This window comes from Clinocottus analis, unplaced genomic scaffold (genome assembly GCF_023055335.1).
Source record: "Clinocottus analis isolate CAN_PGR_092001 unplaced genomic scaffold, fCliAna1.0.p SCAF_14, whole genome shotgun sequence".
NCBI classification, from domain to species: Eukaryota; Metazoa; Chordata; class Actinopteri; order Perciformes; family Cottidae; genus Clinocottus; species Clinocottus analis.
The window spans coordinates 14,444,593-14,469,754 of NW_027175865.1; the positions used below are offsets into that span (position 1 = coordinate 14,444,593).

General features: G+C 46.6%; 1 protein-coding gene across 1 annotated transcript in view; it reads left to right on the forward strand.

Moving 5' to 3' along the window:
- Positions 1 to 25,162, forward strand: part of LOC137784542 (ubiquitin-conjugating enzyme E2 E2-like) — a 54,248-nt gene that overhangs the window by 28,035 nt on the left and 1,051 nt on the right. Inside the window, exons 4-5 of the mRNA XM_068575304.1 lie at positions 15,322 to 15,454; positions 20,456 to 20,603. Coding sequence (XP_068431405.1) covers positions 15,322 to 15,454; positions 20,456 to 20,603 — 281 coding nt within the window. The remainder of the gene's footprint in view (positions 1 to 15,321; positions 15,455 to 20,455; positions 20,604 to 25,162) is intronic.

Consider the following 25,162-nt stretch of genomic DNA (forward strand, 5'->3'; position numbering starts at 1 on the left):
TTATAGTTTGATGGTTTTAGTCCACGTTGAGAAGAGAGAAAAAAAGGAAGAAAATGCAAATGATGTTCTCGCTCCTGTGGTTTCCAAACTTCACGGACGATGCATGCATCGCAATGCCGACAAAGTCGTGATCCTCCGCACAACTCGGGGGGGGAAAAAAAGCAAAAAGCGAACCATTCAGCTGTCGTTTAGTTACACTTTAACCTACAACTGATGTCTGGAGATGCACAACTTCGTCTAACCTGCCAATTCTGACTTTCTTTCTCAGAACTACAATTGACAGTAAAGCTTCAGAGTAACTTTTGTTTAATCAAATATTTCGTTTGTGAAACTTTATCGTCATCTACGGCGGTTATTTGCATAAAAACACACAATTTTATGATTACAAAAGTTTGGATTGTTTTATTATAAGCGACTTAGGTCTAATATTAGTGAGTTAAAGAGGTCATAATCCCCTTTTCTGATATATATATATATATATATATATATATATATATATATATATAAATATATATATATATATATATATATATATATATATATATTATGAATTGCAGTGAAAACTGAAATTAGTGTTATTTAAAAAGGCATCATGATAGCTTTACAAGCCAGTCTCTGTGATTACTCTGAGCAGAATGGGGATTTATAATTACAGTACAATACGTGTCTTCTTCACTCTACAGGAGAGATCAACACTGACGACATGTTTTGTGTGTGTGTGTGTGTGTGTGTGTGTGTGTGTGTGTGTTTTTGCGTGTGTGACATTACCATCTGTGCTGTTATGTAAAACTATCAGGCGGCGGCAGTACATGTGTAAAAGTGTCTGGCAGAGACAAATAAAAAAGAAATATAGGAGCGATCGGCCGGTCAACCGTCGCGGCCGATCAGCTAAAAAACAGCTGGTTTTCCGATCAATCCCTGCGTCTTTGTTAATAACTAAACTGACACTTCATCTGCTTTCACCCACATTTCCACCCACGCTGGTCAGTGAGTTCCTCCTGTATTCGGCACATGGATCCAGTCAATTCAAACGTGAACTCATTCTCAAACATCTACTATCAATCGTGTGGTTGGTGCACTTGAGTTTGTGTTGACAGTTTTTTTTAAATATTTAGCCGGCAAACGCCGACTCTGTCGTTCAACATGAATTCGCGAAAGATAACTTGGAAAAACTTGGAAGGTTGGAAAGTTTCACCTCCATCCTTTGTCGTCTCCGCTCTGCCGCCGCCGTGTCAACATTTCTAACTGCCAGTCTGGTCTGTCACGGCGCACTCGCTGTCAATCACTTTGATTGTGTCGTCGCGAGGTGGATGACATCACCACCCGCCGGGTGATTCAGCGGCAGCAACCCTGAGAGACCGGCACTAACGGCCGAGTTCATATCGGCTTGGTGAAGGCTGGTGCACTCGTTGGGTGGTCGTTTATTACGCAGCCGGACCAACGGGCCGCTGTTTCTGAAAGTCAATACGTGTCATATCTGCGAGTTCGATCCACAGAGGAGTTTATGGAAAATGCACAAGACAACTATCTATTTTTTTAATGCGACAAAAGAGTCTCTTCTCAAGACCCCCTCTCGCGTTTGTTCTGGAGCTTTCGTCCGTCCCACATTGTCGTCCTCGGCAGTTGGAAGTTTTGCTCTGTTGGAAAAGTTTCCATCATCGGGTCTTCATCGCTCGGCGTAATGAAGGCGGCTGAAAGCTCCAGAACCAGCAAGCGAGTGTTTGGTGAGATTGTTCTCGTCAGCTGACGCTTCCAATCCAGTCCAGTCCTCACTTAACATCACATGGTAACTTAAAAACATGTAAGGACAAGCAGACGCTGCACAGAATAGCTGTGCAACAATGCCATAGTGTGGAGTTTCCTTGCGCATAATGTACGGGGGACGTTTGAGGGGGAACTCCAGCTTTATTACAGCGCAGAATCGAGTCTCATGTTGAGCCCCGGCGCACGAGATCACAAAGCTCGCCCTGTTCTTTGTTTTTAAAGTGGCACTCCACCAATTTCTCACTTGAAAATAGTTCACCAGAGCCTGAAAGTAACCCTGATGCCGTCATGTCTCAGAAAGCGCTGCTGCGTTTGCAGCTGGTGTGCGTGGCGTTTAAAAGACGCGGGCAGCGAGAGCGGCAGCACAGACGCAGGAACGTCAGGACGTCTGCCGCCTCGATTGTGACCTAATTCTGTGTCTTGTGAGTCCTCCGTTCATGGGAGCGCAACACTAAATCACTGGACTACCCCTTTAACACACTAGAGGTTGTACTTTATGGGGCAAAAATATAGTTAATGGCATGACATTAAACAGAGCGTAATTCTTTTATTGTTATATGGTAAGAAAATAGTGTTTTTATTGGCCCCATCTGGGTGATCGAGCTCACAGCCTGAGCTTGGATTGTGTCATACATCCACTGGACAACAGCGGCGGTGACTTCATGTATCCGCTCATCCTACAGCACCCACAATGCACCGTGAACCTCGGATATGATTGCGTGTGAAAGGGGAAAAGGACAAGCCGCGTTTGTGTTCACCGGGTTTTCCCGTCACTCCTCTCGACTTCTCCGGAGTTATTCAAAGTGCGAGCGCTCTCACCTCGAGCGCCGTCTCAACATTTCCCCTTAAAGCGCACATTGCTCATGGGAGGTGGCGGTGGCGCCGGATTAGTTCTGAACAGAAGCGTCGCGTCTCCGCAGAGCTCGCTGCCGTCGTCGTGCAGCCAGCCGCTGGATTTCTTTTTTTTCCGTTCCGTGTCAGCGAGACGAGACACTGCCGACACACAACCGCACAACCGCACACACAAAGCGAATCTCTGTCCTCCCGCCAGTGTGGAATTTTATTAGTTTTTTCTTCTTCGTCTTTTAAAAGAGGATGAAAGCTTAAGATATTTTTTTTTCTCCAAAAGATGAAAGAGGCCTTTTAGAGGCCTTTTCTTCTGGGAAAGGAGCAGCACACAGGACCGCAACCAGAGTACTGAGATTTCATTAGACCCACATTCACCACCAGATTGGTCCATGGGGGGCGGGGTGGGGGGGGGAATGGCCAAGCGACGATTTCCTAAGTCCCGCCCCTCAAACAGCACTTTTGGCCAATCGGAGCTTCCGGCCGAGGCCGGACAACCATCCATCTCTGACGGGATGATGATCGTTGTCATCCGTGATTTAGCACAGGAGTTAAGTTAGTAACGTATTACCTTTACCAAGCGAAACATCGAGAAACCTCTCTTCTGTTGTTTTCACCATCTTTATTTTATATTTCTATCTCTCCCCCCCCCACTCTCTCTCTCTCTCTCTCTCTCTCTCTCTCTCTCTCTCTCTCACTCTCTCTCTCTCTCTCTGTTCATCGGCGGTAGTTCCTCGCCGCTATGGAGGAAGGTTAATGAATTACCATTCCTGCACCGTGATGGGAGCCATTAACAGCTACAGCAACAGTAAAGGTTATCATAAACACATTTGCCTCCCTTCAGTGGCTGAATGTGTGAGAAGATGAGGGAGAAATTACTCACATCCAACATTATCATTTACTTAAATTATCACTGTGGATGCAGCATAATAGGCTGCATGGGAGACATACGCCAACCAGTTATTGAGAAAGCACCGGGGAGCCATTCATGAAGCCGACACAGGCACGCCAACTTGAAAAGCAAAACTCTGCAATAAGTAAAGGCTTTTCTGGGCTTTTAAACACAGCCCGAGGTTATGTTAACCATGAAGATTGCATTATTTATTTTTTTGGTTTTAACCCGAAATCTGGTTATATTCTCCATTTTGTTAACTCGTGTTTTAATCTGATAGTTCCTGATGGAAATACACATGTCATTGTCATTTTTATTTAGGCAAAGTTGTTTGTTTGTCTGAGACATTTGGATTCTTTTGTAAAAGGAAAAGAAGGTGTATTTCTTCAAGTAAGGTATTAGGGGGAAACAAAAGATAAATACAACTTGACTCCTACCAGTTTTCCCCAAAACTTTTCACCTCATCTTGGGATCTTAGACGTTGAGCAACTGTTGAAACTCCTTCCACTGATGAATGTGTTGAAGATTTGTTTGAAAGCTTTGAGAAAAAAAATCTAGTAAGTGGACTCTTGAGTGACAAATATTGCTAAATTCTTGACCTTGTTCTCAAGGTCAAGAATGACCAACCATGAAATGCCACTTCTGGAACAGTTTTTGATATAATTTCCTTCAGTTCCCAAATAACAACGCAGCCCTGACAGATGTATAAGACACAAGCACCAGAGATATCAGCAGCTTCAGTGCAAAAAGAAAAGGCCGACAAAATCTCCTCAAGTCCTAAAGTGTAAGAAAGAGTCTCTGCAGACTGCAAGTAATTAATGACCGGCTGTTTTTTTTTTACTTCGGAGTAACAATTCATACCCAGGATTCAAAATAGAAAAACAAGGGTACAATTTACCTTGTTGAAAAGTAGGACTGCCTTCTTTCCTCCTCCCATTTCCAGCTGATTTATCGGGAGAGTAAAAAACCCATCTGCGTGTCTGCAGAGGAGTGTGTTAGAGCAAGGCTGGATACACATATGGGATGAGGGAGGAGAGGAGGAGGAGGAGCAGGAGGAGGAGGAGGAGGAGGAGGAGGGGGAGGGAGCTGAAGCAAATACCAAAGCTAACAAAATGACGAACCGAAGATGAAGACACGGCGCCGGAGAATCCCTCTCGTTCCTCAAAGCAGTCCTCGGCACGGCTGAACTTTATTTTTCTTGTATACTTTAATAAAAAAGACGTGTCCTTCATTGACATCTTCATCTGCTCTTGGCACTCGGGCAGCTTATGCTCAGACGGGCTGCACACCAAAAAACTTGGCAGCGCACAGTCTATCCACTCAGTGTCCACTTTACTGTGTACACCTGTACAGTCTAATGCAATGCAATCTAACGGGTCCTCCATGAAGTCTGCTTTTATTCTGCCTCCAAACAGACGGAGGCTATTTCCGTCTCATCGTGTTTGTTTTTAAATTAGAGCCTTTAATCGTGCGTGCGCTGATGCACTTGTCTCCGCTGTATTGTTAGTCTGGGCCCCGACACTTTTCCAATGTTTACTCCAGAGACGGATGACATTTCCTGTAATTCATCATAGGAGCCGGAGAAGCCGTGGCATTTGCTGGCTTCCTGCCCCCTACGGAGACGTTGCAACATAGCGTCGTGCATCTTAACAGAGACCCAGCTACTCGACGGCCAAATTCTTCAGTAATCTTTAGCAAAAGAGTGTGAAGAAGTAGCAGTTTTGATGTTATGCCAAATACGTATTGTGCTTAAATTTTTATGGCTAATCAGCGAAGTCTGGTCTATAAAATCAAATCAGAACTGTTTATTGCCTCTTAGAAGACATTTGGTGCATGACAAAAAACACAGTGCAACAATATGAGACATATATTAAAAAAAAGTATGGTAAATAAACAAAAAAAGGACTTGAGAGGCGGTGGTGAGTCTCTGCAGCGCCTCAGTCTAGAGAACGTAGAAGTAAAGCTGCACCGAAGGCTTCGTAATAATACGGCCCTTTGTGCCCTTTGAGCTTTTTTTAATTGGATCAAATTTAATGTGGAAGAAGCAAGGACACGACTGGCCTCGGTCCTCAGCAATGGGGGGTTCGCTTCTCTTCGGAGCAGGTGTCCAGATACGACACATTGCACCTTCCTTTTTAAGCATCAAACCAAGTGTTGCACTTTATCGAGTGAGCACTAACCCACCCGTGTGTTTCATAAAGATAAGACGCGAAGCACCTGAGTTGGGGATGACGAGCTTTCCCCGTGATGGCACCGCCGGTGCTCGCCATCAAAGCAAATCATGCGCAAAGTCTGAACGGTCTAATTCATTTCCAACTGCTCTCTATTGATGCAAATCTCATTTCTTATTTGAGGCATCATTAGAACGACCACGCGAGGAGTGTATTAGATTTGATGTCTGCCCATGAGCTGTCACTAACATTTAGAAAGTAATCTGTGTCTCGATGCCTCTCATATGATCTTGTTGGCTAATTTGATCGCTTAATGTTTGTTGATTTGCCCCCGAAGGGCCTATTTGGAGATGATGAGCCATAAGCAAAGATGAATGTGTGAGACAATTCATTTATTGGTCTTTTTTTTTTCGTTGCATCCATTGGCTAAAGTGTTTTCAGGTGAGTTGAAGCAGTTGTGTCTGCCTGTACTGCTGGTGTTGTTTCCATGGAAATTGCTCTTGCACACACACACACACACACACACACACACAGGCACACGCACACGTACAAAGTCACTGCAGGGATGACATATTGCTAGGCAACGTGTTCAAGACAATGGCAGAGTGCAATTGGTTTAGTGCTGATTCAAAGGTTAGAGGGTGTTGGAGTTGCACCACGGCCGACCTTCCTCCAATCAGCCCTTTCCGTTGCCTGCTCTTGTCACCTCTGCTCCCAGTGAACTTGTGCATTGTGAATATAGAGCCGAACCAAATGAAGAGGGACAAAAGCCTGCGCAAGCCAACACTTAGTCCTTTTAGCTAAAGCAACAAAGGAATCAAAAGAGCTTTCATCTCGAGGGGGTTTAAGCAGTTCACCTCTTTCGAAAAGGCCTTTTAGAAAGGATCAGTCCCAGAGACCTTGAGTCTACCCTTCATTAAAAGAACTGGCGCGATGATGCTGGTTAGTGTTCGCTAATGAGGCTTTGGAAATCCTGCTAAGCCGCAAGGAACCGCCTCCAGAGATTTATGGCTTAATAATACCTGCTATAACTAGTTGATGGTCCATCAATACCTGGGACCTGTGAGTTTTCCTTAATGAGATTTGGCGGGTATTCTCCGAGCCGTGGGGGATTAACTAAGTGCTTTATCGTTAATTAGCAATTAAAAATGACCCTTATGAGGTGTAATACACTTGTCCGGTCTGTTACCCAGAGTGGGGTTTGATCACGAAAACTAAAAGGATCAGCATCCTTGAAACCAACTTGATGAAATGTCGTCAAACCACATCTAAAGGTCTCCAGCATTCCAGTGGCCAAACACTCCCTCTGGTTTTCCTTCCTTAGTAGTCCGGAAAAGTTATGAATCCTACAAATTGGGATGAAGGCGCACACTTTCAGTCCTCCCTCAAAGATATTTGAGCGATGCACCGAGTCGCACCTCAACACACCTGACCAATTCATGCGTGAATGAGAACGCTTGTCAGACAGGTTCAGGAAAAAACTCCCCCAGTTCCAAGATCCCCCAAATCGATGGTCCCAAAATGAGTGGGCGAGGGGTGTCAGAGGCTGTTGGATTATCCCACGGGAAATTTGTCCAATGACCCCCATGACTCAGCGAAATGACCAGCAAAATGAGCTGTGCTCGGTACAAGATGGAGAGTATAGTGCAGAGGAAGAGCATCGCATCGGTGCTAACAAATGCCAGGCAAGCCTTGCAAAAACCTTTGATATATATATATATATATATATATATATATATATATATATATATATATATATATATATATATATATATATATATATCAGATATCAGTTTTCCGCAAAAGACTCTAATTCTCCTCTAGTAATACTTATATCCAATCGATTCATTCGTTGCTGGGAGCTGTGGGGCAGTAGCTCAGTCCGTAGGGACTTGGGGACTGGATGGTGGTTGGTGGACGATGGAGTTAAGCTCGGACCAGGGTCGGCCTCTGGACTGGTACCTGGACAGGTGCCAGTTCACCTCACCGCACTGCCAATCTTGCAATTGAGCGAAGCACCAAACCAATGACCCCCATGACTCCGACGATAGACAATAATGCTTCTCCGACAATAAACAATCTTAAAAATCTGATTATAGATATAATTGACCTTTGGGAGAGATGGTATCAAATCAAATGTGTTCTTGAAGCCATTGAAGGCCCTTTGAGTGTGTCGTGGGATATTTGAGTCATCATTCGTTGTCAGGTTTTGATCCAGTTAGTTTGTAATCTGGAGAGAGGCAGGAGGGATTAGCCATCCAGGCTGGAAAGTAAGTAGATGATAATGCTGCCAGTCGCCTTTCATCCTCCGCCGTCCTCTCCTCTTTGGTCCTGTCTTTTACTGCAGCAAACAGGAGCCGAAGCTGACAACGTTGTGCTGGCTTGTCTTTCTGAATCTCATCCTACATGGATATCTGTAATCTTTATGAATCCCCCTTTGCCCTGCTCGTCAAAGGGCCGCTATGCGATCACAATCTAATCAGACCTGTTAGATGCTGTTTGCCTGCCAGGGGATGCTGAGTAAGGGGCGAGGACTTCATTTAATCTCACTGGGATCATTAAATATAATTTCCTGTTTTACCAAGCAGCAAAAAAAAAAGAGGTGGAAACCATTTTTGTATTTGGATCATTTAAATTGTCACCCCCTGACGAGAGGTAGATGTTGTTTTTACCAGCATACCTTTAGACTGGGAATAAAACATATGTTTTTTCCAATTGAATTGAACTGAATGATTTGTTGACATGGTCAAACACGCCCACTACGGGTGTACACAACAACCAACTCAAGTCACATTTGAACAACACCTCAATGACTGCATCCTCTGCTTCCTGGAAGTAACGCAGGACTTTCTCCTCCCTGGCTTTCTGCCCGTGAGCGATATTTCATATTTGCCTGTTTTCTTTTTAATAGATTTGTGTGTGTAGCTCCTCTCTACACTCCCTGGTGAGTCACTGACATTTGCACAATGCCCTTGAGCGTAGAAACATAGCTGAGGTGTTTCAATAATAATCACAGTACGCTGGTCGAATAGATGTTGAGGTGTCAAAGGCATCGAAGACGCCGTAAGCAGACACACTGACATCTCTGTTAGATTGATTTCACTCTCAAGGGAAAACGCTTGTTTGGAAGCTCTGGTTTGTAATACAGATTTATGAAAATAAATGTTTACAGCACCGTAAAGATTCGGTGCACTGAGGAAGTATTTTTTTTTACTGTACGTTTTCAATCTCCTTCAGTCTCGTGCATGGAAAGTGTGCAAAGGCCAAGGTCCTTAAAATGGTTCTTGAGCTTTGACTCAATCATAAAACCCTGTTTAATACTTTCAAAGCATTACATTATGTTTCATCATTAAGCTCACAGGGCACATGCCCTTAAATGTGCATTAATTGATTATTTTGGCCACTTCGGGGCTGCGAAACTGTCTGGAAACCCAAAGCACACCCATCATCACCTCACATGTTAGCAAACAGTTAAACATTTACACGTCCAGCAGACATTAGCATTCCTTTATAATCGTCTCTGTCGCGGCAGATACTCAAACATTTCCTCTACTTTTAGCTCTGATTTGGCCTCCACCAACTCCTGAGAGAAATATCTTTCTCTCTCGCTGACCACCAGATGGTCGCTAACTTTGTCTTCGGTTTGGCGCTGAGCAGGTCGTGCATTGTGTAGTTTGTCACTACTTTCACGTTTGCTTGTCCCAGTTCACCACCAGCTAGCGTGATGACAAAATCATTGTCAGAAAAAAAAGGGTTTTACAGATGTATATGTGTGCAGCCAACCCTAAATCTCTCGCAACCCCACAAGCTTTTAAACTGTTAGTGTATGTGACTTGACAGAGATAGACAGTCAGGGCTCCTGTTTGTCACTCACCCTCATTAGCTGAATTGATTACCTCACGCAATCGTTGAAACACCCACTGAGGGAAATGATAAATGATGCCACTTTGAGCACAGAGGTCACAGAGACACTGCTTACTCAAGAGACTGGTGCTCTCAGCTGAAACCACAGCGGTTTATTCATCGAGGGTTAGCTCGCTTTGTGGAGCTGCTTTTGCTGCTGCGATTTTATCTGTTTTATGCCAGAGTTTTCATATATATATATATATATATATATATATATATATATATATATATATATATATATATATATATATATATATATATATACACATATGTGGAGTTTTTGTACATAATATTCCTGCATGATGTTTGGGTAATCCTTTCCTGCAGTATTGGTATGACTCTTTTGTACAAAGTCCTGAAAGGTAATATTTATGACACACCGTTTAATATCTTGCGCAAACAAGATATGGATCCCCTGCACATAAGATAATAACTTGTGTGCATATGTTATTGGCCAATAACTGGCCCGAAACAAAGATGGTAACTGGATTTTTTACTCTGGCTTCTGTGACTTAAATAGTATTCTCCATACAAACATTTTATATTGTTTTGAGAATTATCAGTAACTCAAGAGCTCGTTAACCCGCAGCCACGTCAGCATGCTAACATGCCAATGCTAACATGCCAATGCTAACATGCTGATGTTTAGCGTGTCAGCGTGGATGAAAAGTCATCATATTTATTTCAGTTAAAACAACAAATGTGTTTACGAAATGCTGTGCTGATCCACATGTGCCATATTTCTTGCCTTATCGATGGAAGTTTAGTCAGGACTTGTTAAGGAAATCCAACCATGTCGACCCGACGGTGGCGCTAGAGGACACGCCAGAGCGTTGCTTACGACTCGCTCTCTGGTTTTCAGGAATGTTTGCACTCAACAAAACACCAGTCCAGATTCTCGTGTGGATGCAAGTGTTGGACGGATGTTGGATGTTGGATTCATGCTGCTTTTCTGGCAAAAAAAAAAAGAACATCACAAGGATTTTGTGTTTTCCCCCGACATCTGATATGTGAAAGGATAAAAAAAAAAACGCCCATGAAACAGCAGTTACAGCGTAGATCAAGGGAAACCAAGGCTGGCGCCGTCTCTTCAGAATTGGTTCGTTTTCGTCTTCCCAATGCCAACCAGCTTAGAATTGATTACTCGTACGTACAGATTTGCAGTCATTCAAACCAGGTCGTATCCATCCTATAACAGGCGGACATGATTGGTTGGAACGTATCTGATTTCCGTTCATTGGCGCAAACCGCCATCAATAAACTGACCTTCTCCTCGGTAACAAACCAGAGAGATGCGCATTAGGAGAACAGGAAGCACAGTGTGTCCTGGAAGGGACCTTTGAAGATGTTGAGCGATCGATGCCCTTCATCATCCTCTTCCCTACGAATACTCAGACCCGGCCCAGCCTGAGGAGATTGAGGCTGATGAGAGGGGGAGAGGGGATGATGAAGCTGAATACATTTGCACATCAGTTTGCCTTTTCGCTCCTGTGTGTTTGAGCACTCTGTTTGAACTGAAAACGGTCTTGTTTGTCCCACACACACACACACACACACACACACACACACACACACCCTCCCCCCCTCCCTCCACTTCGATGTGAGCATCAGTGAGTGGGTGTGTGGCGGCGGTGGAATGGTCTCGGCGTGACACAAGAGATTTTAAGAGTGTTTATCGCTGTGGCTTCACAGAGCTGGAGTCGGTCCCAGACGTCTGTCCTTTCATTCCTTTCTCTCACGCTTTTCGGTGGAGCGGCGAGTGTTTCCAACTGCCGATGTGATTCATGAAATTTTCAAGCGCGTTTCCGCCGCGGACTCAAACAGGAAACAGGCTTCGTCAGATCCACACACACACACACACACAAAAAAAAAAAACGCGACGTACAAACTGTCGTTGTGTTGCTGGCGGGGACCGTTCCTCACGCCGCGTTCAAAAAAAAAGCAAAAAAAAAAGTGTTCATTCAGCAGTGGGATTGATCCGCGAGATCGTGTGCTCGCCACGAAATGATTCGTCAGGACGCCGCCGCCGCCGCCTTGATGTCATTCCTACGGACGCCGATGTCTCTCGAAGCTGACGGAAGATTGGTACACTGTACCCGATGGCTGCTGGCGACAGTTTTGATCTGACGAGGCAGCGTCAAGTCCCCGTCACATGGCAGAACCAGCAGTAGGCACACGCGTGTTCACCGCCCAAGGTGATGGAGGGGAAGCTGATACTCCCACACATGAGGGGGGGCGAAGCATGCCTCCGTAGGAGAGGGCGAAAAACATCCACATAAATAATGTAGCGGCTCATGTCACACCCAGCATGTCCATATTTCACTCGAAGGTTGGAGCATGATTCACTGTAAAAAAAAAAAGAGATTTTCGAACGCTTCCTCTTCTTCCTCTTTGACGTCAGGAAGTTTCAAGGAAGCGTAACATATTTCAAGAGAGTACGCGTCATCCCGTACGAGTGAACCATCAGCAGCCTTGACGACACAGATGGTCACCATTTCAAATCCCCCGCTCCCTCCACCACGCCCGTGCAGGTGCCGGTGGGCGGGGCGTCGAGCCTCCAGCTGCTGCTGCTGCTGCTGCTGCACACGGTTGTAATCGTGTCCGTCTGATTGTGTGTGAATGTGCAGCGGCGGGCTGCCGTGAAAGAGCACAGCGCTCGCTAGACATTTCCTCGCTAAATAAAGGCTGACGTCTCGATAGTGAGTGACTTAATCTTCTGCTGTTTCCTCTGTGATGTCCTAACAAGTTGTTACATTGCGGTCACCGTCTCAGCCACAAACGCCCACCCGGGTTCAAACATTAGTCACATTCAGCATATATATCCGTGCAGAGAAAAGACTGCAGAGTCTTTTTCTGTTTGCTGAGCGACTGCTACCTCTGTAGCCACCAGTGAAAGTGCCTGTATTTAATGTGTGTGTGTGTGTGTAAAAATAGTTTTCAGAAAGAGCTACAAAGGCGGTGGAGGGGAGGAACGGTAAAAGATAGTCTGAGGCGGTGAAGTCATGTGATCCGGGCGGTCTTATGAAGGTGTTGGATGGCACAGCGGTCGATAGTGAGGGTATGATAATATTGGATTTCCAATATAAGATCTGTTTCAGCAGCCGTGGGCTCTCAGTCCATCCCTGCCATGTGAATGCATGCGCCCGACCAACAGTAACGTCTTCATTTTAAATCATCGGGTATTCATATTGACAAAGAAGATATTCAAACCATCTCGGACCCGGGCGGGTTTCCAGGACTTCAGCAATGTGTGAGTGCAGAACCGCGGCGACCCCGTTTTAACAGCAAGTTTAGCAACAAGTCAGGCGGCGGAGGAAAAACTACGATCGGCTTCATGTGACGTGATGCTCGGAAGCACGCTTCTGGCTATTTCGAAAAATGTTCATATGTTTTGTTTTCTCTTCTTCTCCGGTAAAAATGAAGGATCGCTTCATAAGGTGCAATCTGCATTTTGCAGTAGACGTGTGAAGAATTCACAATAGCAAGGGAGCTAAAGGGCACAGCAACAGCCTGGTCTCCATCGCTCCTCTCGGGGCTCCAGGGTCGTTATTAATGGCTTAAAGGGTGGAAATTGACACCGTGGGAAATAGCGGGTCCATCATCGTTATTTAGCCTTCATCACGAACAGCGCTGTTTCCCCCCCTCCAGCTTGAGTTTTGGAACATCCCAAGCAGGTTGCTTAAAGATAACTCCCGCAGCAATTGCACATAAAGACAAGTCAAGTTGCAAAGTTGGAGAGAGGGCATGCCCCGGGGTGAGCTTCAGAGGGCTGTCTCCTCCATCATTCTGACGCGCCGAGGAGGGCGGTAGAAATATAGATCCTGCTCGCCCTGCATCGCAAATCTGTCCTCCTGTCGGCGCAGATTGTACCAGGCTGCAGGAACATAAAGAGGAGGTGGTGCTGGCGAAGCTCTAAACGTTTCCAGATGCTGCAGACTGAACTGTGGGAACGCCAGTGGAGAGAGAGAGAGAGAGAGAGAGAGAGAGAGAGAGAGAGAGAGTGAGAGAGAGAGAGAGAGAGAGAGAGAGAAAAGCTGTGGTCGGCCAACCTTAAGAGGCCTAGGGGTCGATTTTAAACGTCTCCCTCGCAATAGGATTTGACTAATAGCGGGTTTTTCAAGACCGACACTGGTAGTTTGCGGATTCCCAACAGCTGCTCTTCGTTGCTGATATTCAGCGGAATAAACCAGTGCAACAAACTTTACTTGGTGGTTTGTTGCAGGAGATTAAGCTGAATAGAGGAAATCATGAAAGCAATAATCTGTAATAAAAGCTGTGTTCCATTCAGAGTGTTATCCTTGTGTGTGTCGAAAAAGCCTTTTAAAAGAGAAGTTTAAACCATTGAAAATCATCTTAACTCTCCACTTACACCATTTATAATAATACCATTAATAATACTCTTTATCCACGTGGCGCTTTTCAAGAACAAAAGCTTAGTTTTTCAAACAGTTGGGGCACAAAAGACAGGTTTTTTTGGTTGTTGTTTTTTTTTTTTTAAATGTCTTTGCATGCTTTAAAGTTTCCCGGTCGAAGTGTTTAAAAATGGATGTGCTTGTTTCAAGTCTTCAGTGTTAGGTGCCAGAGTAAATAAAGAAAATAGATCAATACAAGCCCCGGATCGTGGTTTTCGCTCACCGAATATGCCGGCGCTGCCCTGCGATCGTTGGCATTTAGAAAAGCAATTTGACACACAAACATAGATTTCCCTCCAGCGTGACACCGGTGTCACATCAGGTCGCGGCCTCGAGCCGAGCCGAGCGATTTATCGGCCCCCTGTCGGCCCCCCAGGCACACGGCGGGCGGCTCGCGGACTATTTTTATCCATCCAGACCAGGAGAAACATGTCGGCACCCCTTTTTCCCGCCGCACGCTCCCATAATTCCTCTGTGTGTCCAAACACACGTCGACGAGGAATAGGTCTGCAGTGTGGCGCGTTACAACAGGCTGCTGTTTCCAACTCCACTCACCCTCTCATCTTACATTGATGTGCCTCTCTCCCTCCCTCTCTCCCTCCTTCTCTCTCTCCCTCTGTGTGTGTGTGTGTGTGTGTAAATGATGAAAGTAAAAGTAATACAAGAAACCGACAGGGGCATCTGGCCTAATTCCAATAGAAAAAGGAATTGGATTAGTGCCTCCCTTCTCACAGCTGTGTGTTTGTGTGTGTGTGTGTGTGTGTATGTGTGCGTGCGTGTGTGTTTGTTGCGTAAATCGAGGCAACAATGGAGCTCGGCGGCCGCCAGCTGCCCGGCGGTGAAGCGCTGATGAACAGTTAGGAAACAGAGCCGCTTGCTGCTGCTCAACCCCTTCCTGTTTGTGTGTGTGTGTGTGTGTGTGTGTGTGTGTGTGTGTGTGTGTGTGTGTGTGTGTGTGTGTGTGTGCGTGTGCATGTGCGCGTGTGTGCCTGTGTGCCTGTGTGTGTGTGTCCGACGGATCAGTCATCCACATGACATTGATCACGCTCATCATCTCTCCCGGCTCGCAGAGTCACATATATACGCAGCGGTGATGTTGCGTAATCTTCTAATGGATAAGAACTTTGTGCGGCAGCTTTGTGCGGCTGATTTAACGGCTGATAATCACACACTTTATTTATTCACCGCCGTGCTGCTGAGGGGAAAATTGAGTTACACGTTTAAAGCGTTTTTTTTTCCCTCTCTCTCTCTCTCTCTCTCTCTCTCGCTCTCTAAACCTCTGCTGGTGGATTAAATATTTCTCCTTTCATTTGTTTGTTTGCGGTTCCAGCGCCGGGCCCAAAGGAGACAACATCTACGAGTGGAGGTCGACCATCCTGGGTCCTCCGGGCTCCGTGTACGAGGGGGGAGTGTTCTTCCTGGACATCGCCTTCACGCCAGACTACCCCTTCAAGCCACCCAAGGTGAGCGGTTCCCCCGCGGCTATGCAGCGCCGCCACCCCGCCCCGCCCCCGCTCCTCCACCCAGAGCCTCGAACAATGTCGTCGTTGTCCCAGCGGGCCGTCGGCTTTTAACCCCCCTCACCTCCCCCCCCCCTCCTGTTGTCCGGCAACAATGACTTGTTTACGGCTCGTTCACAGGCAGCATAACGCGACAGAGCAGTGAGGCCGGTCTGGAGATACATCACACAGTGTAGTGTTCGAGGAAGAGGCAGGTGTTGTTTTATTTATCTCCCGCGTCGTCAAATAACCCCGTCGGAAAGATTATCATTGCGTTGAGAAAAGTGGAGTAAATTTCATTAACGGAAAGTATGCAGAGGAATATTATTTGACAACCTTTTGGCTTCCCTCCAGTCAGGCGCTGGGTTTCTGGTTAGCTCTGTGTGTGTCTGTGTGTGTGTGTGTGTGTGTCTGTGTGTGTCTGTGTGTGTGTGTGTTTTGCTGATGCAAGTGTGTCAGTACTTACACATTAGTCTGGCTGACAGCGGTTGCCACCTCCCTCACTTTTGAGTCGTGCTTCTGTTTTTTTTTCTTTCGCCCCGGGTTTTTGGTTTCGAGTCTAGAAATACTCGCTGCTATTTAGAGACCCGTGATGAGGAATAAACAGGAATAGAGTAGACGTATTTTACATGTTTGGACTGTTTTGATACGGACCGTTGGCTGTGGAGAGGAACCCGTCTTTGGATTGGAGGTGAGAGGTGAGAGAGCGTGAGGGACGGACTATTACTCATAAAAAAAGTTCTTTGAGGCAAACTGTAACACTGCATTTAGAAGTTTGGTAGATTTAGAAATATCTAAAAATGAATTTAAAACAATTAGAGAAACCTTTACATACAATGTCAAAAGGTTTTTATACAAAACTCTTTATATTCATTAATATGAGCTTTTATTTTACTGAAACTCAGGTTCTATATCAGCTTATATTAGTTATAAAGAAAATCCACACAATACTAGATTTGAGGTATTTATTTAACAAATGTCGAATGCTTTGGCCAATCAGATCCCAGAGTTACCGTCAAAGGCTGTGGAAAGCTACTCCGTTAACTTAACATTAAGATATTATTTCTTGTCGTAGAATACATATCCTCGAGCTGTGTATAAAAACTGAAAAAGCCCCGACACAAATCCACAGTTTTGCTTTAAAAAAAAAGAAAAAAAAAAGACATCGTGGACTCCCCGGTGCTTTCTCAATAACTGGTTGGCGTTACGTCTCCCATTCAGCCCGTTACGCCGCATCCACAGTGATAATTTAAGTTAACGATGATGCTGGACGTGAGCGCTTTCTCCCTCGTCTCCTCACACATACGACCACCAAAGGGACGCACACGAGTCCACGATGACACTGGCAATCGCACAGGAAGAACTGAAGTGAACAAACCGTCTCCGCCTGTCGACTGAATGAACTGGATTCATGCTTTTTAAATGAACGGTTTAGATTTTCATTTGTTTATAACGAATCGAGCGTCTTGCGAATTGTATTTCCAGCCTCGGGCTTTCTGGTTTGCAGTCTGGGGCGAAACATGACTCCTAATGAGCAGCAGCACCCCCCCCCCTCCCCCTCACCGCCTCCCTATATACCAGCTAAAACTGCCTCCTTCCTGGCAGTCCGCGCTGAGGGGGAGACAGGGCTCGTCTAAACTCTTGGCATCCTGCTGCCATGTTTTTCCAGTCTGGCTGTGAGCTGTGCCATCCAGCAGCTCGCCGGCTCGCAGCCACCAATCCGACAGCTGCAGCTGCTCACCACTACACTGGCTCTCTCACTGATGTCGGGACGATAAGCCCAGTCAAGGCCGACAGTGATACTCTTAGATAGAGGCAGGAAGGATGGCGAAAAAGAAGACGCCGCTTGGATCTCTGTGCTTTGTTCCACTGCGGGACCTCTGCAGCAGAAACAGCCAGTGACAGGCTGAGAGATTAGACTCCTCCAACTAACATTATCCTCCTCTATCAACTCTAATTTCCTCCCGGCTTCGGACTGAATTCCGCCGCACGCTTTATCTTCCTCCGCATGATACGCGTCTCGCTTTCAAAACTGTGCAACGGGCCGCGAAGAGCCATAAAGTCGAGCTTGGACTCGGCGACGATCATCCATTCAGTGCGTTCCCTCCTCTAAGCCGAACCTTCACGATGGACTGCCTTTCTCATAAAACTGCCAATCAGTTCAATTGCTTTCCATTCCGTTTGCCCGAAATGACTATTTTATTCCAGTGCGCAGACATCGGGAATGAACAGGGCTGAGGTGAAGATAGACGGACATGCTTAATCATCGCTACGCTAAATCTGGCATTTTTACATGTGTGGGGCCTGCAAAACCATTCAAAAAAAGTCTAATATATATACGCTATGAGGACGTGCACCGTGAGATTATTCAGTACCGCTACAGCGAGGTAGCTTGAACATCTCTGCTTGTGCTCGACCACTGTGAGCAAATCAGCAGAATTAGTGATGAAGGCAATATTCAATTTATAAGATTCGATTCATGCATCAATGTGATGAAGTAGCCAGATTTTTCAATACTTATTCACAGCATCGGCTCAAAGACGAGCGTCGACTCTCCTCCCTGAGTCCAGATTGCTAACTTAAAGCTAAATATATTGAAATATAGTCCCGCAGCGTTTGCTTTCGGTATTTACATTTGATGTGTAATTTGATTTCATTTACTCGAGGAACGCCTGAATGTGCTCATCAGACCGAGCGCCGCTTGTAGAAATGAGGATGCAGAGGTTGTGTTTGGAGGCTGAGGGATGAATCCGTAGCTCGGGTGGGGGGGGGGGGGGGGGGGGAGCAGGATTAGACCCGCTGCTTTTGTTATGCGGAGGCAGCATCATAATCTATTAGCATCAGCCATGATGGGATTACAGTCTGTTAATGAGACCTCACACGCTGGCAACGGATCTTCTTTTTTTTTCCCCCGGCCAAAAGACAGCCGTGCACCCCGCGCCTCGGCGGAGGCGCGTGGAGACAGAAGAGCGGCGACTCGGGCAGGCGGGACGCTCGGTCAGCTCGACACCGCCGAACCGCCGAACCGCCTCGCCTCCCCCGGTCTCGCCTGTTTCTCGCCACGTCTCCTGCGTGATGAAAAGCGGCCCGTTTATTGCCCCGTCCGTCCATCACGAGTCAGCCGCGACGAGGGGGAAGGAGATGGCCGGCGCTCGCATGCGAGGGTTGTTTGTTTCTCATTACGAGGGAGATGTGGAGGGAGGAACGGGAGCGTTAATGAGAAAATAAAAGAGCGAGGGAAGGGAGAGGGAGGGGGAGGAAAGGCTGCAGTCGCAGAGAGAGAGAGAGAGAGGAGGAGGGAGGGGCGCCCAGGCTGCCTGCTGTGGTCCTCAACCTTCGATTAAGGAAGCAGAGAGGTCAAAGGTCACTCCTTAATGATGCTGCGCTCCTTGCCGCCGGTGCTGTGCTCCGCTGAGTTCTGCCGGACCGGCTTGACTTCGCCGCTGGCTGGAGCGGATCCACGGGGACCGCCGGGCATCACGTGCACGCCGCGGGCGCGCACGCTTCCCGGCGGATCTGCCGCTGTATTGACCCGCACGTTTACTGTGGAGCCCCGAGATGAGGCAGATGTTTATTAATGCATCAGCGTATTGGCAGACATCCATTAGATATCGGCGTGTTTGGACTTTGGAAATCAATCAGAATGTGTTTTACAGCTTGACTCTCCAAGTTGTTTCTGTGCGGCCTGAGTGTTCGATTGGTTGCTCTTGTTCTGTCTTTTTTAAACAATGAATTGATCGCTTAATAGACAGAAAATCCCTGAAAGGGATAGTTCTGATGTTTTGAAGTTTGAGGTACTTTTCCACAGTGAGTGAATTTCTTGCAGAGATATATATATATATATATATATATATATATATATATATATATATATATATATATATATATAGTGTTTTTCTTTTTCCTGAAATTAGGACTAACACTTTATAAATGATCTTATTAATGATCTATAAGTCCCCAATAATTTATTTACAAATGGGGAATATATCATTTATAAAGTATGAAAACCCAAGCTTATTAATAAAGAATTAAACATTTATAAGACACATGTTGGAATAATGCTTTATAAATGTTGAATTCAGTGTTCATTCATGCTCTACTAATGCTAAACAGTGTGTACTTATGCTACTTAATTAGATTGCACACATCTGTATGTGTTATTTCAGTAATGGAAAATTTTTCATCTTGATCTTTCAATATCTGGAAAATGCTCCGTGAGACAATCATTGGCCTAATTTTTCCGAGCAGATTAAATCAATATTTTGATATGAACAATGGATCCGCGGAGAAGCGGCGCCTAGCGCTGCAGTCGGCTCATTGTTTTTGCTCTCACAGCCTCAACTTTGATGTTTTCGTGCTGGACTCCAGCAGCAGCTGTTTTCAGTGGAAACAGCTTTGATAAAACCAGACAAAGTTATCAACCAGCCGATGAGCACCGAGGAGCGTCCAGCAGCCGAGGAGCCCAGGATGTTCCCCTCCGGACTCGGTGGAGACCCAAACAGAGCCGAAAGCCGAGCTGTAGGACTGTGTGGTTGTTTTTGTAGGAGCCTGTCGTTGTTGTTTATGTGTAATTAAATGAAGGTAAACACTGGTGCCGGTGCGTAATGACGCTGGAGCACTTCTCCAATGAAGAGGCTGCAGATTTATTTATTTATTTGTGAACATCTGTCCTGATTCCTTCAGATGGCTTCAGGGATTTAGTGAACCCGAAGCAGCTTTTCATGCGCATCACATCTATAATATGCATTTGTGCTGGAGATAAATGCAGACTGGTTCACAGACGCTCCTGCTTTTAAGCCGATTGAAACACATTTGTTGAAGTATGGAGCCCCACATGTTTTGATTTTACCGTGATAATAATCCTCATTCTTAAATGCCCGCCCGAAATTCATATCGACGCAACCGTTACGCAAATATTTGTGGTTTTCTTTCAGAAAACTAACCCTCTTTTCCGTGCGCCTGCAGGTGACGTTCCGCACGAGGATCTACCACTGCAACATCAACAGTCAGGGGGTGATCTGTCTGGACATCCTGAAGGACAACTGGAGTCCTGCCCTCACCATCTCCAAGGTCCTCCTGTCCATCTGCTCCCTGCTCACTGACTGCAACCCTGGTGAGAGCTGCATCACACACACACACACACACACACACACACACACACACACACACACTTCTCCTTGTCATATCCCCCAAGTTTAGCAGTGGCAGGTTGACTGACACGTCCATTCTGTGTGGATAATCTACGTGGAAGTGTGTCACTTTGAGGCCGGAGTCGTACTCTTTGGAGCGGAGGACAGACGGGCGGCTTCGTGTCGCTCCGACGTCTTCGTCCATCTGCTAGGGCTCCTGCGATTTCAAGCGCGAGGTCTCCATTAGGTAAATGTTCTGTAATGGCTTTTTTATTCGAATGAATCATCACAGATGAATTACAGTGATGTGAAGGAGGCGCAAACCGTTGAGTCGCCGCGCATGAGCCTTCTGTCGGGTGATGAACAAGTCGGGTTTGAAGGAGCGGCCCAGCTTATTTTAGCTTGAGGGACGAAGACATAAAGCGCACAATTTGTCACAACAGCAAGTCCAAAAATATGCCGTGGAGGAACAACCGTAAAAAAACATTCGGAGCAGCTGATTGGACTCTTGTTATATTGTAATTCACACCCATGCGCGCCGCTGTGAGTAATCACAGTGACCGGCCGGGAGCCAAGCAGATAACGCTGCGCTGGCATGGTGTGATCACGCTCTGCTCAGTAAACAGGAGTGCTGGGAAGGTAAAATAGGATCTAGTAAAATGTAGTTTTTTGGCGATAAACTTGTACATATAGAGTTGTTTTCTCCAGCAATGTAAAATAGTGATTAGAAAAGCGACTTGTGGTCATTTTAACTCACTGAATTTAAAGTGTTGGAGAAAATCTAAGTTATTTCATAGACAGTGTTTCATTCTGAACATACACAGGGATTTTTTTTTGTTTTGTTTTTGCTGTCAACCGCTCCGTTGAAATAGAAACCCACTGTGGGCTTAAAACTAAGTATTTCTGCATTTTCGTAGCGTTTGCATTCATCCTCTTACAATCCTCTTACAATGTTGTCTCATGAACAGTAAGCCTGGGTATTCATACTCCCTTCATTGCAGCTGAATCAATATTTAACCAGGACTGGCTGACTCAACACAACCCTGTAAACAGCTGACACCATTCTGGGAGAAGACGTCAACAGTTTCAAAGCTAATTCGATCCATTATGGTCCAGTTTACCAGCTGAGCTTTTTATGGGCCGGTTAAACCGGCCATTTCCCAGTTAGACTGCTCCTCAGCTGCCAACGCTATTACTGTCTGCTGGTCCGACGGATTAAATCGAACAAGCAGAGGTGGTAAAAGCAGCTCTTGTAAAATAAAATCTGTCCAATATCACGGCAATGAGGTGAAAGAACAAGGGGGGAGGAGGTTGCCGGAGCAAGAAAAGTAGGAGAATGAAGAAGAGTGACAGGTTATTTCACATGTGAATAGTGGGGAATAAGATGACAACAGACAAGGAAGAGCGAGAGGAGGGTGGGGGGGGTTTGATAGTGCTGATTGTGAAGACCTCTGATGATAGCTTGTGTCCTCTCTGCGGGGATTGCTCTTTGATAACGTGTAGATTCTCCCACCGTGGGCGAAAATGAGAATAGCTTTTCCTCCTCCACGTTTTCAGATGTTGGCGAGATGAAATGAGCCGATTCCTTTAAAGTGTGATACAAAAAAGACATGATCGACGCCCTGTCGTACCCGCCAAAAAAAAGACACCCCTCCTCCTCCTCCTCCTCCTCCTCCTCTTCCTCCCTGTTACACGCAGCTTACGCTCCCTCTTGCTGCCTCTTGCCTCATCAAATCAGTCCAATCGCTGCACTTCTCACCACTTGCTTAACTTTTTTTTAAAACCCAGCCTCAAGTGCTGAACGTGGGCCCTGGATCTGAAATACCCCTAAAAATATCTTTCCCTCCCTCTTCCGTCGCCTTCCGTCGTAAAGATTTCCCTTTTTCCCGTGCAGTGCAGGCGGAGATCATTGGCATGTTGCTCATTAAAGCGAGGTGGGAGGAGGGGGGGGGATGGAGTGACAGCTAATCAACCCTCCCAGGGCTGCCGTCATGCCGCATTTAACCCTGTGTCGGGTCCCACAGGCAGAGCTCTACCTGGGGCATCCTGTTGGCATACAGGGGGTGGGCATGTCAAAGTGTATCTGGGGCTCATAATCCAGCCCCGGGCCTCTGTCCAATGTCATCCCTTTTCCTACTTGTCTTTTCCTGTAGAGCGTCCAAAAGGCAACCTCAAAATTTTTTAACAAAGCCAGAGGGTTTTCTGCTGCTGCTGCTGCTGCTGCTGCTGCTGTCGGGGGCCGGATCGTATATCAGGCTGATATGTGCTGATATTATACGGTTCGTCTTTTATAATGAAGGTATCCGCTTCTTTCCCCCTCCTCTTCCTCCTCCTCCTCCTCCTCTCCCCCCTCAGTAGCTTCAGGGTTGTCAGTTTGTCAAACCTGTAATAACACATGCCCAACCCGAGAGGCTTTACTGTGTGGATTGATAGCAGGGCAGCTCCTGCCTGCTCTCCGACAACTTAAGAAACTGATGCAAAAAGAAAAAAAGGGGGGGGGGGGGGGGGGCGCAAATTACCATGAAAATGAGCGTGAGTCAGGAATCTGAATATTTGCCTTGTCATCTGCTGGACCTTACAACACTGTGGTTGCCCTGAAGCCGCCTGGAGGAGGAGCCCCGCCTCAAACTCAGAAGTTCCTCCAGCGTGTCGTCTGAAGGCGAGCGGCTTCGTCGCCTCCTCTTGGCTGCCTTCCACTGCAATTCATTCCTTTGTTTTGCCTTCGTGAGCTCGACACAATGAATTGTACAAATAAGAAAATAAGAAAATGCTCACTGTCAGTTTCTCCTCGCAGGCACTGCACTTGAAAAGAAACGGAGAAAGAAGAGAGATCTTGTCTGCGTGGTTGGCTGCGGTCCAGCTTGATTACACCACTTGCATAAAGGAGGTTTCAGATGCTTTTGGATGTTTTAACAAGCCTTTTGGTTTAAAGCCCACTGAGGCCTCGGGCCCCGACTGTCATGAGCCCATAATCCAACTTCAAGTTGTCAAAGCATCTTTTTCCACGAATGCTTTCGCACTGCGCACGCGTGCTTTGTGTTGCAGCAGCAGAACGCGTGGGTCACTTTGACATCGACGCCGCAGAAACCCCGACGGAGGACGAGCGCGGCCGATGTCTGAGAAACGGGAAGCCGCCGATCACGGACCATCATCGATCGGTCTTTTCCTCCGTTTGTCCGAAGCGCTTTCGCGTGGTTGTGCGGTCTGAAAGGAAATTGAACGGCGCTTCCGTTTCACATGGGAATCAAAACAAGTGTGCTTGGTTGTCTTTAGGTCACAACCGGCATCTTTTTTTTTTTACGAAGGTCTGCTTCAGTCGGGAGGGATGCTCGAAAAAACTAATTCGCCTGCACGAAGTGTCGACCATCGTCCAAGGTCAAAAGACTTTATAGCTGTGCCGAATGACCGTGGCTGTGTGTGTGTGTGTGTGTGTGTGTGTGAGTCTCTCCTCCAAGATATTCACAGTGTCGAAGTCATTAGGTCCTGAAGGATGGACGAGGTCGTAATAGTGTGAAGAATGTATTAATGAAAAAAAGGGAGCACGAGAGAGTCCAAACCCGACATGGTGAGACGCGCTTTGGGCTTGGTGTGGGAACACCGTGCGGGCTGCTGCTTCTCCCAGAATGCCATTCTTCAGGAGCCCTTATCTCCAAAAAGGCCAGCCTTAGTTTTTTGCCGTAAAAGAAAGAAAACACCGCTCGGTCAGACGAGGATGGAATAACATGACGCTGGTGATTCAGGACACTAAATCTTTTCCCGAGCTCTCACCGACCAGCGAGTCCCAAATGGGATTTCCGTCTTTGGCTCAAGTCGTCACTGAGGAAGTCAGACGCTTTCCCGCTTGGAGCTACAACGCCGTGATATGTAGGGATCTATTCATCCAGAAATATGGGAATAAGCCCGTGAAGGGAAAAAAAAAAAAAAAAAAGAAGCATCATTGAAACCCGAGCAGGGATTAGTGCTGAGGGGTGTTTGTGCTGCTTGCTCAGCCAAGCTCATCACAGCGCTCCGTCAGCAGGCCGAGCCCCGCAGGAGACGGTCTGCAGCCGAGCGGAGCGCGCGCGTGTGTGTGTGTGTGTGTGTGTGTGTGTGTGTGTGTGTGTGCGAGGCTCCGAGGTATTTGTTTCCCTCGCCGTCCACCTCGCTGAGAAATTGACCCGACGGCACGACGAATTGAGCAGCGGCAAGATCGATAGGCGAGCCGGCGGGGGAATTCACAACAGCGGCTGCGGACCGACCGGACGTGTGCTGCGTGTCAACAGACGGGGTGACGCCTGCCGCAGCCCGCCCGAGATCACCCCTGATTTGCAGCGGCGGGCGCCCTTTTTGTTTTTTCCCCCCTGATAAAAGTGTTGACCGTCATCGGACACGAGCAGCCGGAGTGATGGAGCCGCATGCGTTTGACTGGATGTGATGTTAAAGAATGATTCGCTCGATGAGCCGAGGTGGTAACTGGATGTCACACGGCTGTGTGTGCGCGCGCGTGTGCGTGTGTGTGTGTGTGTGTTAACATTCTGCGTGTCCTAGTTAATAAAATATCACA